The 18,269-nt window shown below is 56.0% G+C and overlaps 7 protein-coding genes across 7 annotated transcripts; 4 read left to right on the top strand and 3 right to left on the bottom strand.

Moving 5' to 3' along the window:
* Positions 1-543: 543 nt before the first annotated feature.
* Positions 544-1,914, bottom strand: DL89DRAFT_202636 (prolyl-tRNA synthetase; the record flags this gene model as incomplete). The annotated part of the gene is made up of 1 exon (XM_040884003.1): positions 544-1,914. A coding segment is annotated over one exon (1,371 nt), but the record flags the coding sequence as incomplete, so codon positions are not given.
* Positions 1,915-2,519: 605 nt separating this feature from the next.
* On the top strand, positions 2,520-4,045 carry DL89DRAFT_268955 (uncharacterized protein). The gene is made up of 2 exons (XM_040888092.1): positions 2,520-2,598; positions 2,713-4,045. Exon 2 carries the CDS (start codon positions 2,844-2,846, stop codon positions 4,005-4,007), a length of 1,164 nt encoding a protein of 387 aa, XP_040741589.1. The 5' UTR covers positions 2,520-2,598; positions 2,713-2,843; the 3' UTR covers positions 4,008-4,045.
* Positions 4,046-5,408: 1,363 nt separating this feature from the next.
* DL89DRAFT_268954 (uncharacterized protein) lies at positions 5,409-6,484 on the top strand (the record flags this gene model as incomplete). The annotated part of the gene is made up of 1 exon (XM_040888091.1): positions 5,409-6,484. A coding segment is annotated over one exon (810 nt), but the record flags the coding sequence as incomplete, so codon positions are not given.
* Positions 6,485-6,779: 295 nt separating this feature from the next.
* On the bottom strand, positions 6,780-11,159 carry DL89DRAFT_323948 (uncharacterized protein; the record flags this gene model as incomplete). Its single annotated transcript, XM_040891427.1, has 2 exons — positions 8,561-11,159; positions 6,780-7,744 (listed from the first exon to the last, which is right to left on the bottom strand). Exons 1-2 carry the CDS (start codon positions 11,145-11,147, stop codon positions 6,780-6,782), a joined length of 3,552 nt encoding a protein of 1,183 aa, XP_040741587.1. The 5' UTR covers positions 11,148-11,159.
* An 801-nt stretch (positions 11,160-11,960) lies between these two features.
* Positions 11,961-13,229, top strand: DL89DRAFT_225498 (uncharacterized protein; the record flags this gene model as incomplete). The annotated part of the gene is made up of 2 exons (XM_040884758.1): positions 11,961-12,014; positions 12,090-13,229. The coding sequence occupies 2 exons, from the start codon at positions 11,961-11,963 to the stop codon at positions 13,227-13,229; spliced, it is 1,194 nt and encodes a 397-aa protein (XP_040741586.1).
* A 300-nt stretch (positions 13,230-13,529) lies between these two features.
* Positions 13,530-14,039, top strand: DL89DRAFT_275437 (L30e-like protein; the record flags this gene model as incomplete). The annotated part of the gene is made up of 1 exon (XM_040889305.1): positions 13,530-14,039. The coding sequence occupies one exon, from the start codon at positions 13,530-13,532 to the stop codon at positions 14,037-14,039; it is 510 nt and encodes a 169-aa protein (XP_040741585.1).
* Positions 14,040-14,199: 160 nt separating this feature from the next.
* Positions 14,200-18,076, bottom strand: DL89DRAFT_294311 (mitochondrial carrier; the record flags this gene model as incomplete). Its single annotated transcript, XM_040890500.1, has 3 exons — positions 14,200-14,779; positions 16,478-16,686; positions 17,267-18,076. 3 exons carry the CDS (start codon positions 18,074-18,076, stop codon positions 14,200-14,202), a joined length of 1,599 nt encoding a protein of 532 aa, XP_040741584.1.
* Positions 18,077-18,269: the final 193 nt, after the last annotated feature.

The raw sequence follows: 18,269 nt of genomic DNA, 5'->3' as shown, positions 1-18,269 counted from the left end.
GCCAGACGCTGAGAAGGGAAGGAAGAAGGTTGGTTCAAGGTTTAAAAAAGTTTTATGAATTGGAGCTGGTGAAAAAGAGAAGAACAGGCTCGTGCAGTTGCGAAATCGAGGAATTTCAGGACAGCTCGCTGCATGGGGCACAAAAAACCGATGCCGATGCGGAGGCGTTTTTCCTGCTTGGTGCCTCCTGCCTCCATCAGCTGTGACTATTTGCTGTTTGGCCAGTTGCCAGCCAATTCTTTGGCGAACAAGCAGGCGGTTCTTGTCGCCAGGGAATAAAAAGGAGCGTGGTACAGCCATCGGGCTCAGGCACAGGCAAGTGCCGGCAGGACAATTCCCGCGTCACAGGAGACATTGGGCGGCAGCAGCAATGCATGCAATTATCAAAGACAGGCGTGACCTCAATTTCTACTGACCAAGCACAAGCTCAAGGAACCTGGCCAGGCGCGTGAGCGGCACATCCGCCCGATACTCGTATCCGCTGCCGTCCTTGTCATCCAGCTTGATGCCGTCAACCGACTCCGGCAGCCTTTGCCCTGGAACCCGCAGCTGCACCTCGACCTCCTCGGTCTCGGCAAACCGCTTGCCCAGCACCACAGTGACTGGAATCCCCAGCAGCTGCGCATCGTTGAGGCGGAATCCCGGGCTCAGGTACTCGCGGTCATCCACCAGGACGTTGTCCTTGAACCGAGCAGTGCCCTGCAGCATCCCGTATATCTCTGCCGCCCGCTCGCTGCTGGTCAGCGGAACCACGCTGGCCAGGTACGGGGCAATTGCCAGCGGCCAGCGCACGCCCCGGCCGTCTTCATTGCAGCACTCGACGGATGCCTGCAGGATGCGCGTAACGCCAATACCGTAGCACCCCATCTGCACGAGCCCACGCTTGCCCTGGTGCAGCACGCTCAGGTCCATTGCCTTCGAGTACTTTTCGCCCAGATAAAAGATGTGGCCCACCTCGATCGCCTTGCTGGGTGTCAGTACGCCGTGGTCGCATTTTGCGCACGGGTCGCCCGATTTTGCCACGTGCCAGTCACCCCGCTGCCCATCGACATTGCTCACGCACACGTCCACCAAGGCCGGCTCGCCACACGCAGCGTCCATGGCTAGCTCGAATTCCAGCCGCTGGTCGGGCGCAATCGGCAGCACCTGCCTGACCTTTATGGCGCTGGGCTCGTGCGATTCGGGGACGACCACCCGCCGGCTCATGACCACCTTGTCGCCCTCAAGAACCTTGGCAATATACGTAGCATGCCCACTGCCAGCCACTTTACTGCATGCCCGCTCCTCGTTCGCCGTATATCCACAGCCCTTGCACTCGTACACGGTGTCTTCGCCCGAGGGATTAGCAAAGTGGAATTCCTTCGACAGCGACCCTCCAATGTTGCCCGAGTCCGCATCAGCCACCATGTACGGCACGCCAATCCGGTCAAAGCACCGCCTATATGCCGCCTCCAATGCCTCAAATGTGCCGATGGCTTCTTCTTTGGTCACATCAAACGAGTACATGTCCTTCATGACAAACTCACGGCCCCGCAGGAGCCCCGCACGGGGCCTTGCCTCATCTCGGAACTTTCGCGTGATCTGGTACAGACGCAGCGGGTACTGCCTGTAACTTCTGACCATGTCCTTGACAATCGCCGTGACCTCCTCTTCGTGTGTCGGACCCAGAATCAGCGTCGACGTCTTTCGATCCTTCAGCGTGAACAGCTCCTCGCCCGTCGAATCCCACCGCCCTGTCTTTTTCCAGTTGTCCGGGGTGAGCAATGTGGGCATCGACAGCTTTTGGCCACCGACGCGCTGCATCTCCTCATCGATGATGGCTGAGATCTTGGTCAGCACCCGCTGACCCATCGGCAGCAGAGTATAGATACCAGAGGAGGACTGGTAGATGTACCCGGCCTTGGTCAGTAGGTCGGCAGTCCCATCAGACGCCTGCTTACCCTTGGTTGGCTTTTTGGTTGGCAGAAGCATCCAGCTCATCCGAGTGCTGGTAGGTATCTGTCCACTGCTGCTGCTGTAACGTTGCCCGATCGGAGGCTGAAAAGCCTGCGTCAATGCCTGGAGACGAAGCCCTCGCACTGCGTTGCGCTGGAACATGGCTGAGCAGTTTTCCGAGAAATGACTAGAAAATGATAAGGATCCATCGGGCTGGGTTTGGCCTGATCGGGCTTGCTCGAACCCACAGACCGCCGCAGATCGTAATAATGGGCGTCACTACCCCAGATATTAAGCGCAATATTGTCGATTCGGTTTGCATGGGGAAGCGAGCGTATTATTTGCCCTGAAACATGGGTGCTATTTATGTGGGTGGTTACTACTATCCATGCTGATGCTATTCCGAGCAAGGTGCTGCTAAACATACGCCGCTAGTAGTCGGACACAGTGCAGCGCTGCCATGTCATTAGCATAGAGCAATACCACGCCCGTTCAACCAGAGTTCCTCTGCTCCTCCTTCCCTCCCATTTTCCAGCTCTTCCCGCTTCAGTCCTGAACCTGCCCTTCTCATACATCTGCGCCGAAAATGATGTCCGAGGACCCAAAGCAAAAGGAAAGCTACTTGCTCATGATTAAGCGCAACAGCAGCGTGGTCGCCAAAAGGTAAGCAGATCCCAGTCCGACCCTCCCATCCAAAGAACGGACTCTGCCGTTGAGTTGGCACAGGAACACCAGAAACATCCTCCAACTCACCACATCCCAGTTTAAAACCTGTAGGCTTGGCCGGAGAGACAGCATTCCCGCTGATAACGCTTCTGGCAGCAGCGATTTGCACCCTATTGCTGCTGACCACGTACCATCCAGATATCTTCAGCAGCACGCTGCTCGAGGCACCAAACGACAGCGAAATGATTGACCAGACCAGACCAGTTGCCCGTGCCCCAGCCCAACCTGCTTGCTTGCCACGGCCTGCCGGCGCTGCTGACGGGGAGTCCGGCGGCGATTTGAGAAGCAATTCCACACTGGCCAACACGCCCCACGGGATAACCAGTCAGTATCGGCTGACCAAGCACATTGAGGTGCTGGGCAACGACTACAGACCAAAGACTGCCGCATCCATGCCGTCGTGGCTGCCCAAAGCCGCACTGGATGGCAATGTGGAGGTGTCCAAGAACGGCCGGCTGACCGAGGACTCGCGCCAGATCCTTGCCAACAACCGCGCGGTTGCCTCATACACACAGGAGCCTGACTCCGACTCGCTGCTGATTCTGACGCCGATCAAAAACAACGCCAAGCACCTGGCACGGTACTTTGCGCTGATAGACCGGTTGAAATACCCGCGCGACAAAATATCGATCGCATTCCTGGTGTCGGACTCCACCGACGACACGCAGCAGATGCTGATTGAGTCGCGGCAGTGGTACCAGGAGAAGGCGCCTGAGGAGCTGCGTTTTCGCAGGTTCGACATATACCGGCAGGACTTTTTCTACTCGCTGCCGCGCGACCAGCGGCATTTGAGAGAGAAGCAGCGAGAGCGCCGGATAATGATGGCTCGCGCGCGCAACTATCTGTGGACGCGCGCTCTCGGCGATGAGCAGTGGGTGCTGTGGATTGACGGCGACCTCGAGTTCTATCCGCCGAACATCGTGCGCGACCTGATGGCCTACGACAAGGACGTTATAGTCCCGAACTGCCTCGTGCGCAAGCGCGGCGACAAGGGCCAGTGGAAGCACACAGTGTATGACCGCAATGCCTGGCAGGAGACAGATGCCAGCCGCGCCATGATCGCAAACCTCAAGGAAGACGACTTCCTGGTCGAGGGCTACCAGTCCCTCAAGACACACCGCAAATACCTGGACAACTTCAAGAAAAACGAGACGCTCGTGCCGCTCGATGGCGTCGGCGGCACCTTCACCCTGCTCAAGGCCCACGTCCACCGCTCGGGCGTCGGCTTCCCCGCCTGGCTCTTCCAGCACCAGGTCGAGACCGAGGGGTTTGCCAAACTCGCCAAGGCCAACGGCTTCGGGTGTTTCGGCCTGCCGTTCTACTACATCCGCCATGTTGTCGGGTAGATGTCTTTTTCAGCGACTCTTTCATACAGAGCAATGCCCAACGAGTTTCCAAATTCATCGTGCTGTTGGGTTGAGAATGCGCTGGCAGCAGGACTGCTTATCTCACACCGTATCCCCCGACGTGGCATGCAGCCGCAGCAGCTTGTCCGCCGACAGGAACCGGGCTCGCCGCCTGACTCCTTGATAAGAACAGGACTGCGCAAAAGGCGGTGCATGCAGACACGGGGGACGTGAATTGGTTTTGAGGGGTATCCACATTGAGCAAATCGCAGGTGAGGAGATAACGCTCGTGCAGGTTATGACAAATCTGCACGACTTGGCCCGGCTCTTCTCCCTCGGCATGCCGGGGTTGCTGCGCTATGCTGTGCTCAGATGGCAGGATATCCGGAGCATCGGGCGCACCAGTGCCTGCGATTACACGCCTGATACCCATGCAGGTCCAGTGGCATCTGAAAGTCGGGTCAGCAAACACGCAATTCCAAAACTGCCCAATGGACTTTATCCCTGAAATCTTGCCATGTTCATAGATGCCGCCCTGGTGGCATGCGTGCGTGGGCACACTCATGTTGCAGGACAGATGCTATCGCTAAGCGATCGGTGAAGCGCTGTGTTGCCATGCATGCACATGGAACGCGCCCCCTCCATTGGCAGCAAACATGCCGTCATGTTTGGAGAAAACAAGCGGACCGGGGCCTTCAGGAACTCCATTGCGTCCGGAGCACTTGCTTCTGGCACTCTAGCGTCCCAACAAGCACACTGCCGACAACGGCCGATGAACATTCCCAACTGTCCTGACACATGGCACGTCTAAAACTGTCTGTCAAGCTAATTGGGTACTTGGTACCCCCCGCCCCCAATTCGGTGCTCAACGGTAGCTTTGGCACCACCAGGCATCGTCGGAGCAATTCCCTATCGCAGCACCCTGCCTGCCGATATATCTGCCTATCGGCCCGCATTGGGCTAGGTGTTGGGCCGTTGCCTTTATCACGGTGAGGTCAGTCTGCTCATAAGCAGCAAGTTCTCTTTTGGTAGACCAGACGCTGGAAGAGTTCGTCCTGTAGCTCCGGGAGAAAGCTACTGGTGATGGACCGGCTTATAAAGGTGCCAAGCGAAATATGATCAACCCAAAAAAAAAAAGCTCGCCATCAGGCTACGGGGCTCGGGCATATTTCCAACCCGAGGTGTTGTGCAAACACGGCTGGTGCCGGCCCGGGTAGCAAGGCAGCTGTGCCTGCAGCACTAGCACATTATTATTTTGGAGATTCCTGCCACTCTTGGGGTTCTCTCCCTGGGTGGTTTTTACTAGCACCGGCAACACCCCTTGCTGCCACCGTGCTGAGGCAGGATACTCGCTAATAAACGCGTGCTGCTCAGAAATAGATCTATTTGAAGGCCTTGTCTCCCACGCAACCTCGTCCGTACTTTTTAATACCACTTGCATTTACTCTGCTAGCTTTCCCTCCTCCTTCTGTCTATACACATTGATGCAGAGACACAGTCTGCACAGGATGCGAAAAAGCTGTTGACCCGTTTGGCTACCAACCTCAGTACCAGTCAGCAAAGCACTACTACAGCCCGCATCCGTATACCTTTGGTGAGTGCTATATTCGCCATTTCGGAGCCGCACCACATACACACGCATCCAATTCTTACAGCCAGCAGATACACATGTCACAGCGCCACCAGCAACAGATGTACCAGCAGCAGCAGTTGCAGCAGCTCTACCAGGAGCGGCAGCGGCAGTTATTCCAGCACCAGCAGGTGTACCAGCAACACCAGCAGCAGGTAGAGCAGCAGCAAAGGAGCGACATGTACAACCCGCAGTTGTCGATTAAAAAGAAGCCATATGCGCAGCCCACAGCTGCCTATGTGCCGCCTGCCTCCGTGCCATCGTCCCCAACGCCCTCAGCAGCACGACCGCCTCCTCCTCTGACCGAGGCAACAGGTACAACGCCAATCCAGGCCAAGGCCGACAGAACAAGGCCACAGGAGAAACAGGACTCTAAATACACCGATCTTGACTGGTCGCCGTTTGACTCTCCGCTGATCAAGCAGTGCGAGAGCCACGGGTTCAACGCGCCATCGGCGTCGCTGCTGGAAAACATGGCATATATCCCAAAGTACTCACCCACGTCGTCGGCTATCCAGAGCGCCTGCAATTCAATCCCGCACAGCCCCCACATGGGTGCCACCCAGACCAGCCACCCGCAGATGATGGCAGTGGAGAGGGTACGGGTGCTCGATGTGGAGTCGGGCGAGTATTTGGAGCCGCTGGCCCAGACTGCCCGTACTCAACATGCACCGTATGGATCGCAGTCGTATTACCGCTGAAGCAACTGCAGCGCTTTGCTTTCTGCCTCAGTTCGTTGGTGACCACTACCGTTATACATAGCTCCCTATTCCCGTCTCCACCCTCACCCTCCAGGGGCACTGTACATCTTTCTCCTTGGATCCATGAGCCTTTCAATACAAACGCCTCCCCATTTAGTCTGCCGCGGAGCACAAGGAAAACACTGCTGGAATTGCTGTTCATGCTCACATTCTGCAAATGCCGGCTTTCATGCGCAGGCACCGATCGATATGCGCAGCTAGGACATGCACGAGTCCTTCGGCTGAACGCATGCGCCGATATCGAGCCCCGAGCCGGCCAGAGAATTACTAAAGCATCATGCCATATCGGATACGAAAAGACTGGTGCAAGTGCGAGGATTGATATGAAGAAAGTTTTATGAATAGCTCCAGACACGGCAAAAGGCTTACAAAGGAGGAAACTCACAGCAGCATCCAGCCTGCTGACGCCAGCACGGTGGCCCAGGTACCGGCTGCAATACGAGACGCTGGTGCCACATTCAAGTACTTGCCTCTGTAGTAGTACATGGGGCCAGCGGACTTCCATCCATCGAGCGCCTTCTGGTAGTCGTACGTGGCCTTGCCTGTGCGCCAGTTTTTCTTCTTGGCCTTGACATGCTCAACCTGCACCTTCTTGTGCTGCATGGTGTCGCCATCCTCATCCTCAATCTCCTTGCCGTCGAGGCCGGTGTGCGTGTTTTTGCCTTTTTCCTTGCCCCTGCCCTTGATGCTACTCTTTGTATCCTTGGAATCCTTGGAATCCTTGGAATCCTTAGTGTCCCTTGAATCCTTTGTGTCTCCTGAATCCTTGGTGTCGTCGTCGTCACCATCAGCATCAGACGAGCTCTTGCCCTTGGACTTGGATCCGCCCTTCTTGCTCTTGGACTTGGATCCGCTCTTGTCAGACTTGTCCGCATCATCGTCGGCCGCATCGTCATCTACATCCCTGCCCTTGCTTCTTCCTTTGCTCCTGCTCCTGCTCTTGGTCGCACCCATCTCATCGCCATCCCCTGACCCGTCGTCACCATCTTTCGCCGCGCTCTTCTTTTTTGCACCACTGCTCTTCGGCCCGCTGCTTGCGCCAACCTTAATATTGACTTCATCCGAGCCCATTTCCTCGTCCCCATCCAAATGGGCGTGCGCACCATGGTGCAGCTGCGGGTGCACAGCTATATTGCTGACTCGATCGGCCGGCACGAGGTCCTGGGACTTGATGCTCATGGCAGCTTCGTTTGGGTCGAGGGCTGCCGCTGCCACAGGGTTGGCGGCGTCTTCGCTGCCGATCTTCTGCTTGTTCAGCCGCATTGCTGGCATAAGGATTTCGGGCGTGCGGCCGGCAAAATGCGTGCTGATGCTGAATTCGAAGGCGCTGCCGAAGGGAACAGTGACTATTGCCAAAGCTATGTGGACTAGTACGCAGAGAAACAAGCGGCCATGTCCCAATGACAGTGCTGCTCTCATGATAAGCGGCAGGGAGCGTTGATGCTGAATATGAAATATGTGCTATATGTAAATGCCAAAAAAAGCCCCTTGTTGCACGGAGATTGATATATGGAACTGATGCCAAATGCAACAAAAAGTAAAATTTGCTTTCAAAAATAGAGTAGCTGAGCTCTGTGCAAAATAGACTAAAGGGAAGAGAAGCGGAAAGGGGGAGCTGGTGCCAGGGAGAGCTAGTGCGGAGACCAAAAGCTATGGCATAGCTGGCTTGGGAGGGAAATGCGTGTGGACCAGTATCTGGGTATTTGTAAACTGTCTCAGACATCGACTACAAAAGCGCCCGGGAGACACCTCGCACGCGTGCCCGTGTTGAGGAGAAATGGAAAGGTGCATAGCGTTTGCTGTCAGGAACAGGGTGTGCGTTAATATGAATTGCATATGGCCAGCAGAAGGGTGTGCTGGCAGGGTGTTTGCAAGACCTTGGCTGATGGCAATATGAGGACAGCATGGTGTGTGTTTCATACAGCATATGAAGTCCAATATTGGTATGCGATATCTCTCCCCCCGCGAAAATGAAACAGGCGCTTTCGCCACTTCTCCATCCCCGCATCTGAGGGAATCGGGGATACAGCAGCCTGCGTCGCTTTGCCAAGAAATAGAGCTAATGAGACATCTTGCTAGAAGCAGCACCTTTAGCTTGACAGATCTATCTAACCAGCCACATCATTATGTGGCATCCAGCTATTATCAGCAAATACCCGAACCGCCCTGGCCACTAGGGCCGTCGCCTGGGTCGTTCTTCTTGTGACGCTTGTTCATGCTAGCGTCAGCGCAGCTGTGCGTGCTGCTAGAGGAACCCGATGCCTCCGCATCGGCGTACCCATGCTGCGACGACGAATTCGAGCGCGGCCGTGTCTCACCCACCTGCGGTGACATCTGGTCGCCCGCATCTGTCGGCAAGTGACCCGCACGCGCCTCATTAGAATCACCGGCAACCGCCTGCAAAAGCGTCGACCACTGGGCCGACAGGCTCACTGGGCTGGCGCCCGAGGTGAGCTGCAGGGGGCCAAAGGACCCAGGCATTGCACCGCGGGTAGAGGCAAAGATGCGCTGCGGCTGGGTCTGCTGCGAATTCGCCGCTGGCGTCGCAGAGTCCTGGGCATCGGAAGGGCGCGGGGGCGCGCCAGCCGTGGTGGCTATGGGCTCGAAGCCGAGGACCATGGATGTGAATGAAAACGGCGAGTCGCTGGTGCTTGGCACAGACATGCCTTGTGCTCCACTGCTGCCGCTGAAGGTGGAGAATATGCGTGGTGGGTGGCCGCCAGTGCCGCCGGTGACTGAGCCAGCGGCCGAGCCATATTCGGTGGTGGTGGAGCGGTCGGACCGATCGTCGCCCAACGAGGCCTGGCTGCCGAGCGTGTACAGGCGGTCAATGAAGCCGAGGAAGTTTGGGTTGGCGGCGAGATCCTGCTGGGCGTTAGATGTCTCCGTGGGTATTGGCTGCGAGGATGCTGCTGGCTGTGGTCGGGCAGGTGCTGGTTGTGAGGAGGTTGCTGGCTGCGGCTGGGCGGGGGTTGGCGCTGGCTGAGCAGCACTGCGGATTCTGCGGACCAGCTCGGATGGGTCGGCAATGGTGTCAATGTAGACATCGAGTATATTGCCGTTCTGCAGAGTCCGGGTAGCATGCATGCGCGTGCTGTCTCCTGTGCTTGGTGCAGCACGACCAGATGCTGTATTTGCTCCATTGTCATGTGCCGTTGGCGCTGGAGCTGAGTTGACCACGTTCCAGAAAGTGTTTCGACCTGTCGCTGCTGAACCAGTGGTAGCAGTCGAAGCCGAGGCAAGAGCTGAAGCACCAAACCTCTGTGCAGCCTGCATAGTTGCTACATACGCCTGCGTATTAGGTCTCTGTGTCTGTGCATCCGCTGTTCCATGCTGCATCCCGGCGGGCGGGGCTGGGTGGGTCCATGTAGCCATGGACTCGACAACCATTTGGGGCGCCAGGAACTCTGTGTAATCGGCTGACACGCCCGGACCAAAGAACATAGCGTTCCCTGGGCTCGACAACAGCCCCATAGCCATGCGGCGGTTCCGGCGGCGGCCATGTGAAGCTGACACGCAGAGAATATGGTCATGTCTTGATGCAGACACGCCTCGGGTTGTAGGGTTGGTGCGGGCGGACGGCAGCTCGGCTGGCAGCTGCACCGAGCTTTCAAGGAAGGGCAGTGCCAGCGGTGCTGCGGCCAGAACCTGGCGGGCAGCCTGGGCCGCGCGCTCGGCAAGCTGCGACCTGTCCTCGGCATCCGCTTGCGACTCACCATGGGCAGTGTCCCGGATACCCAGGCCGATGTGCTGGAACATGCGGCCGACCTCGACCAGGGCATCGCCCAGGTTCCTGACTGCCAGGCCAGCAGCGCCCACCTGCTCGACAGCAGGCTCCGAGTGCGAGATGTACCGCGACTGCCTTGTCGATGGTCTATCGAATTCAAAGTTTTCCCTGCCGGGCACGCGACGTACGGCGGGCAGGATGTTCTCAAGCAAATCGTAGATGAGCTCGTTTGCCTGGGAGCGCGTTGGCTGCGGTCGTGTCGCGACTACCACGCGCTGTGGTGCCATTTCCTGGCCGCTGGTGGTTTGCGAATACACAAGCCCGGGAATCGGCGTTCCCGAGTGCTCTGACTCGCTAGCCGGATACAGAGCCGTTCTGGGGACAGTCCCGCGGCTCATCTCCTCGTCCGTCAGCAGATCCCGCTCGGCGGCTTCCCGGTCAATGCGGTACATGCTGCCGGTCAAAGTCCTTGCGATCCACTCGCCGCCATCGCCGGCTCCAAAGTTCCGGTACACCGTAGCGATGGTCCGCCCCAGCCGGTCACGCTGCTGCTGCTGGTCCTGCTCGGATCGCACATTCTCCGGAGCATGGAAGTAGATGGGAATGTCGACGGTCACCGAGCGCCCGGCTCCCTGGCGCCCATCGGTAGCTGCTCGCCCCTGCCCAGGTGATTCGCGCTGCTGGCCGCTGGCAGCATCGCTGTTTCCGGCTGTGGCAGCGGGGCGCACAACCATATGCAAGGCACAGCCATCCTCCACCCCGGCGTCTGCTAGCCTCTGGCTGTCGTTGGCAAGCACCCGCCCGCTGAAAATAAGTCGCAGCCGGTGTACTGCCACCTGGCTTTTGCTGGACAGCTTCGTGCGGAAGTCGCCGACTGTCGCGCTGGGCTGGACTTGTACTCGGTACTCGCGCTCTGCGCCGCCTTCCAGAAGCGCTTTGACGCGAAGGCTCCACCCGCCTGTAGCGCCAGCGTTGCCCGCCAAGCTGTCGGCGCTGTCGTCTCCGATATCTACAGTAGACATGATGCGTGTGTGCAAGGTAAATAAAATACAGAAAAGAGGCTCCTCTCTGGAGGCTAGAGAAGGGCAGTCGCTAAAGCGTCAAAGGGCCTGGACAGAACGTAAAAGTAGGTAGGATTGCAATTTCGCAAAGGAACCATTGAGGAGAAGAGAAAGAGGTCGGAAAAGGACATGAACGAAAAATCCCAACGCTCACTGTGCCAGCTGATGGCTAAAAATGCCGGACAATACCCATGTCCGCCTGCTGCTGCAGCGCTTCCAGCTCTGCTTTGTGTTGGCCAGCAGTGAACCAGCTACCGCACCAGAAAATGACAAGTGCCATATGACACTGGGATCCTCTAGATACACAGCCCGGCACATGCGAGCAGGGTGTCAATGCCAGTGGCACCTGCAGCCATTTCCATTGCATGTATCTGTTGCTTCCGCGGTGGCAGTATCGGTGCTGTCGTCATGTCCCTGCGCTACATGCCCAACTGTCTTCCATTTTTTGCGCTATAATTGCGAGTAAACGCCATATGTGCAGTAGGAATCAGACCCGAGGGTCTGCGCTGCGCCGACCTCCCCTCATCGCTGGGTGCTATTTCAGGCCCAAGAATGCTGTTCCCTGCCTCCCCTCACTCGGCACGTGCGAGTCGGCTGATGCGAGGTGAGCGCTCGCAAGGCCTCGATTTATCGCTTGTTAGCAGACGTCACCCGCTTAATAGTGCCCATGCCTGCCATCTCTAAACCCCGTGCCCACCAGCCCTTCGCTGCTGCAGCGCTCCTCTTCTTACCACTTTCCCAACATAATAAATTCCACCGTATTTTCTGTCATAAATGGACAAGATAAATGTCGAGCAAATGCTGGCTATTGAGGAGCCCTTCATGAAGGTAAGCTGGTGCATTCCACCTCCTGTCAAAGCCAGAATGCACACGGGGCTCATTTTTCATTCGGGTGCATTGTAGGTGCCGTTGGAGCAGCTGAAGCGGGCAGTGCGGCAGTCGCAGAAGCAGGCAGAGCGGGACACAAAGGATGTGAGCTCGACAGTAAGCAGCCTGATAAAGCGGTCAGGCAGCGCGGAGGCCGGGGACATCAACGGGGCTCTGGACGGAATGATAGACAGACTGAAAACCCTGAAGCGCAAGCTGGAGGTGGTCAAGCAGGAGGAGGCATTGCTCATCCAGCGGTCAAAGCAGCGGGCCATGCAGCTCAACGAGCTCAGCACATTCACGTCATCAACACAGCCCGAGTTTGAGCGGTGGTGTCGGACACGGCTCGACCGCGTGCTGATAGACTACATGCTGCGCAGCGGCCACACATCGACAGCACAGCAGCTGATAGACAGCAATGGCCTGGAGCATTTCGCTGACTCGTCGCTATTTACACTGGTGATGCGGATTGAGCGGGACCTGAAGGAGCAGCACCTGTGCCGGAGCACGCTGCAGTGGTGTGCCGACAACCGCAGTGCGCTGCGCAAGATTGATAGCTCGCTAGAGTTTGAGCTGCGCCTGCAAGAGTATATCGAGTTAATCAGGGCGCGCAACACTGCAGAGGCCATCGTCTATGCCAAAAAGCACCTGGTGGCATGGTCAGAGACCCAGATGCCTCGCATCCAGCGTGCCATGACATTGCTGGCGTTCCCGCCCGACACCCCATGCCCGCCGTACAGGGCCATGTTTGATATTGGCCGGTGGGACACCCTGGCGCAGGAGTTCCGCATGGTGATATTCCAGCTCCACCACCTGCCATCTCAGCCGCTGCTGCACTTGCTACTGCAAACAGGGCTCTCGGCACTCAAAACACCGGCTTGCATCTCGGACGACGACGCCGAGCACAACCGCAACTGCCCCGTGTGTCAGCGCGACACCCTGGGCAAGCTGGCCCAGGACCTGCCGCTCAGCCACCATGTCAACTCGAATCTGGTCTGCCGCATCACCGGCGAGAACATGAACGAGGACAACCCGCCCATGCGTCTGCCCAATGGCTATGTGTACTCGTTCAACTCGCTCAACGAGATGGCTGCCAACAACAGCGGCAAGGTCAAGTGCCCACGTACCAGCGAAACATTCGGTCTGGCCGAGTGCAAGAAGCTGTTCATCAGCTAGCTATGTCTGTGCCTGCCTAGAATCTCTGCTGTTCGAAATCGAGTAACAGTCTTTTCGCCATATCGCCCAATTCTTGTGTCAGGTCACCTATAACGAGTAGAGGTCTTGATCACGCCGTGGTGATGTTCGGCACCGATTACAGTCTGGATCAGCGAATTCTGATCTAGCCTCTAAGGAAAAAAAAACTCCATGCAACGCCAACTTTTTCCCCTCACCTCGCCTCTTTTACTCCAACCGCCAATCCATAGCACCTGGAAATCTCTATTACTCATCATACCACCGCCTCCATTCAGAACAACCATGGGCAAGTCGCATAAGAAGGAGCACACATCGGCCGTCGTGGACACCGCCGCTGACGAGTCAGCCGCCCCTGGTATTCTGGCGCCCATTGCGCACCCGCTGGCCGACAAGAAGCTTGCAAAGAAGGTGCTGAAGACCGTGAAGAAGGCGGCCAAGCACCGGCACGTCAAGCGCGGCGTGAAGGAGGTTGTGAAGGGCCTGCGCAAGGGCGAGAAGGGCTTGGTCGTGATGGCCGGCAACATCTCGCCGATGGACGTGCTGTCACACATCCCGATTCTGTGCGAGGACAGCAACGTGCCGTACTGCTTTGTGCCGACCAAGGAGGAGCTCGGCGGCTCGTGCTCGACCAAGCGGCCGACGTGCTGCATCATGATTGTGCCGGGCGGCAAGGGCGGCAAGGGCGAGGCCCACGAGGACTACAAGGACTCGTACGATGAGTGCTTTGCCGCTGCGAAGGAGCTCGACGACAAGCTGCTGGAGACTGCCGCTGCTGGTGTTATCCAGGCGTAACAAAAAAACAACCAACCCGTGTTTCTTAGTACTCTAAAAATATTTTAAAAACCTTGCTGATACAAGGCACACGATTGCAACTAGTACTGACATGCAGATCGGATCGAGATGTGGTGCTTTATTGCTGGTGTGAAGACAGCGCTTGCTTGCAGAAAGGTCCTTACTTGGACTCCTCCTCCTCCTCCTCATCGCTGGACTCGTCGAACTGGGGGAGATCGCCAGGAGCACCGCCGGCAGCACCGGCGTTGGCCAACATCTGGCTGAAGTCCATACCACCAGGCATGCCAGGCATACCGCCCATTCCAGGCATACCGCCCATTCCAGGCATACCGCCCATTCCAGGCATGCCGCCCATGCCAGGCATGCCGAACTGCGAAAAGTCCATGCCATCCGGAACGGCAGGGGCCTCGTCCTCCGAATCATCCTCATCTCTCCAGCGAGCGAAATCGGTCTTGACAAAGTTCAGCCTGACCTTCTCCTTGGTCAGTCTCGGCCACCACTCGCCCTTGGCCTTGTTCAGCACCATGAACACGTAGCGTCCCGTAGCGGACCGCTTCGACGTCGCGATATCGATCTTGTCAAAGAAGTCAATGTGGAACGCGTAGTCCTTCGCGTCCGTCGTGTTCTTGAAATCAATTGATGTCTCCTGCAGGTCGATGTCCGCATCCTGCGCATCGTGCAGGTTCACTGTCAGGTAGACGAGGTCCTCGCGCTGCGCCCAGAGAACTTCGGGATGACGGCTACAGCAAAAAAGAGACGCGCTTAGCATATCTGCGCATGGAATTTCAGGCGGCCCATGCTCCCCTATGATAAACTTACGTCGTGCTGGCCATTCTTGTTAGCAATTGGGAAATGTGAGGTAAAAAGGTTGTTGAAATTGTCGAGAAGAGAGAGAAACGGTGGCCACACCCTCGTGCGTGGACCGTGGTTTTGTAGCTCTGAAGCTCGCGCAAGAACTCGCTGGAAGGTTTACCAGCCGCTTGACGTAATCCGGTTGCCCCCTGATCCCAGCGGGCCTGGATGCAGATCACGCCTGTGTAGTTTTCCAAAGCCTCGCAAACTATCCTGTCTGAAGTGGATGCAGCTGCACCCACAAAGTAAAATATAAAGCGCTCTTGGATTTATTAGAGTTGAATGCACAGAAAGTATATGGAAAAGGTCGAGCTACCCCTATGTGCTCTCATACATTAGCAGCGAGGAAAATCTGTGAACTACATATAAACCCCACTGCATCAGACTTGCTCCTTGGATGTTGCATGGGACCAGCTCATTGGCTGGTGGCTGTGGTCGGTCGTCTGGCTCATTGTGCTGCACGCTTATGACTGGAACATATGGCCAGCTTGTAGCAGTCAGTTATACAATCCAATGCCATCGCTTGCTGGCGTGCTGCGCATCCTCACTTGCTGCGAACATCCTCCTGGTAAATCACCCGCAGTCCACGACCCGCAGTGCACGACCCAGAAAAGAGGTGCAACAAGGAAAGCATTAGCCGATCTGCATGTCGTTTCTCAAGTTTGGTAAACCAGCGCACAGTTTATTTTTTTCGACAGCCCGTCTCTGCCAATAGCGACAGCTAAAAGAGATTGGGGATCGCTTCTGCACATCGTTTGCGAACGGCATAGTTCGTAGAAAACCATATAAGAGGCTAGCATGGTGTTCACCAGTTGCCATTTGGTAGAGATGCTCGCTGCTATTCAACTTGCTCTCTCGTTCTCGCCATCTTAGGTTTGGAGCAACTGCTTGAAATCATCCTAGCACTATGAGCATACGCTCAATGCCTAGTTACATATCACTCATTGGTATGCTACTCCTGTCGACATTGGCCAGCAGGGTGGCTGTCGATAAGCAAAGCACATCCGATGTCCGTAGCGTTTCTGGCAAGAATGGCCAGCAGACATCTTGCAAAATGGATCTGTTCAGAAACTCGTCTGGCTATGCTGCTGCAATCTGCTTCGATTTCGATAGTTCTGGCGACCTTGACCCAAGCATAAAGTACGGGGTTTACATTGAAAGTATCAACAGCTACCCACCGAACAGAACAGCTATTGAGCAAATCGATATAAACCCACGCTATGACAACCACATTGGCAAACAACATCGCTATACTCCATTTCAATTCAGGAAAGCCAACATACTTTAGCATTGGCTCGCTCACGGGCGGAATCGAGCTCGACTACATCTACTCCCACTCTGCAGCATACGGAGCCGACCTTTGCAGCGGAGCAAAAATGTTCCATTACTACACGCGGATCGACAACTACATATGCTTCTTGTCTGACATCAGCGTGTATTTTGGAACCTTTTACCTCGGGGATGTATCCAAGTTTACGGTGTCAAAAGACAATGATTACTAGCTGGCGACTTCTAGCGTGGCGGCCGTCTCAGGTACAAAGATTGTTGGCCACTCTGGGATTAGACCTCGTAACAGGCTCGTGTACACGCCTTCATCCTCCGGAACCTTGTCATCATCATCGCTATCATCATCATCATCTCCATCAGCAGAATCAAAATCTGAACCAGTGTCGGCATCAGTATCACGGTCACTGACGGTTAGAACAGAAGCCTTGGATACCGCGACACCTTCTACTGGGTACAGCAATGGCCTTGTGGTTTTCTCAACTACTACTAGGGAGACCTCCAGCACAGACTCGAAGAAGGATGAAGGCGGAATTTCCAAAGGCGCGGTCATTGGAATTGCCATTGGCTCGACCACGGCAGCTCTGGTTGCGATATTTGATATCACATACTGCCTTTAAGCGCTGGAAAAAAAAGCCAAATGCAATGCATCCTGGGATCCTTCTTCGGAAACGCTGAACCATCGAGTGATAGGAGTCGATATCGGTGGTGCAGGAAATATCTCTGATGACCTTCCACTCAAGTATAATGATATCTGTGCGAACAACTCCTTTGTTGATGAAATAGTCTCGATGAAGCAAGCGAACTCATAAATAAAGCATACCGCTTGCCCATTTTTGAATTACATATATCACTTTATCAGCAATTGCCATGGCCAGGCAAGGGTAGCAGTCCATTTATATAGTAGTAGCGAGCAATGCGCAACATCAGAGAACATGCATGCTACCTTATGTTCTGGCCATTAAAACGACCGTTTGTTAGGGCGATGTCTGGACCCGGTGTAGCAGCGTGATATTTTTATCACTCAAAACGCTTGCCATATACCGCTTGGCAAAACGCTATGTCGAAAGGATTTTGTGATCCATCATTACAGCCTTGACCTTTTCGTATGAGCCCAGGAACACGAATCCACCGATGCTGATCCAGATAGTGCGGGGCACAACTCCGCTGAACAGAGCCCTGAAGCCCTCCTCGCGGGCGATCCGCACAAGCGTGTTGCCAATACCCGAGTACTGCATGTGTGCCTCCATGCCCTTCATTGACAGCATGACCCGGGTCTTTACGACATCCAGCGGGGTTGTAACGGCAGCAGCAAATCCACCCGAAATCGATCCGCATACCGCCGCCTCCCATGCCTGGGTTGGCCTACCCTGCTTCTTCGCATACCACACCTTCATGTACTCGTAGATCGGGAACTGAATGCATGTAAACGGAATCTCTCGCACCACAGTCGTCAGGTAGCCGCGGTAGAACCCCAGAATGCCCTCTGCATGGTATGTGCCGCGGACTGCCTTGCCTAGCGATGGATGGTGTTTGGTCTGCAGTCTCTGCTTGATCACCTCAGTGGGCACGCGGACCATGCAGGCGGCGACCTCACCGGCGGACGCTGCAAACATGTGCACGGCCGGCTGGTACTCTTTGGAAACTCGCCGCTCGGCCATGGCCTTGACTTTTTCGTATGTGAGGAAGAACATGGCGGCGCCCGGGGAGGAGCCGATCACAGCCGACGAGAGACCGGCGTAGATACCGCGGAAGCCCCCGCTTGCCAGAAACCCGCCCTTGGCTTGTAGCCGGGTCTTGATTGTGTCCAGTGGAAACAGCGCTGTATCGACGGCCATACCGGCAAGTCCACCGGCGATAAGGCACTGAAGGTTGTTGGGAGTACGTGGTTCATGCGCCATCGCTTCTTTATGCGGTACGTTATCAGAAGGCGGTCTATGCCGTGAATTCAGAGTAGCAAATTAGAAAAAAAAAAAGGTGTCTGAGTGGCAAGGCAGAAAAGTGTGGTGGGATCGGACGCTTGGGAAAGCGTTACCGTGAGCCTCTCCCGAGCCAGGCGCCCTCCCCTCCCTTTCACCCGCTGCCGACGGTGCA

Source organism: Linderina pennispora (genome assembly GCF_002104995.1).
Source record: "Linderina pennispora strain ATCC 12442 chromosome Unknown DL89scaffold_11, whole genome shotgun sequence".
Taxonomy (NCBI): Eukaryota; Fungi; Kickxellomycota; class Kickxellomycetes; order Kickxellales; family Kickxellaceae; genus Linderina; species Linderina pennispora.
Note: the sequence above shows the minus strand (reverse complement) of the source record. Positions and strands in the feature narration are given on the sequence as shown.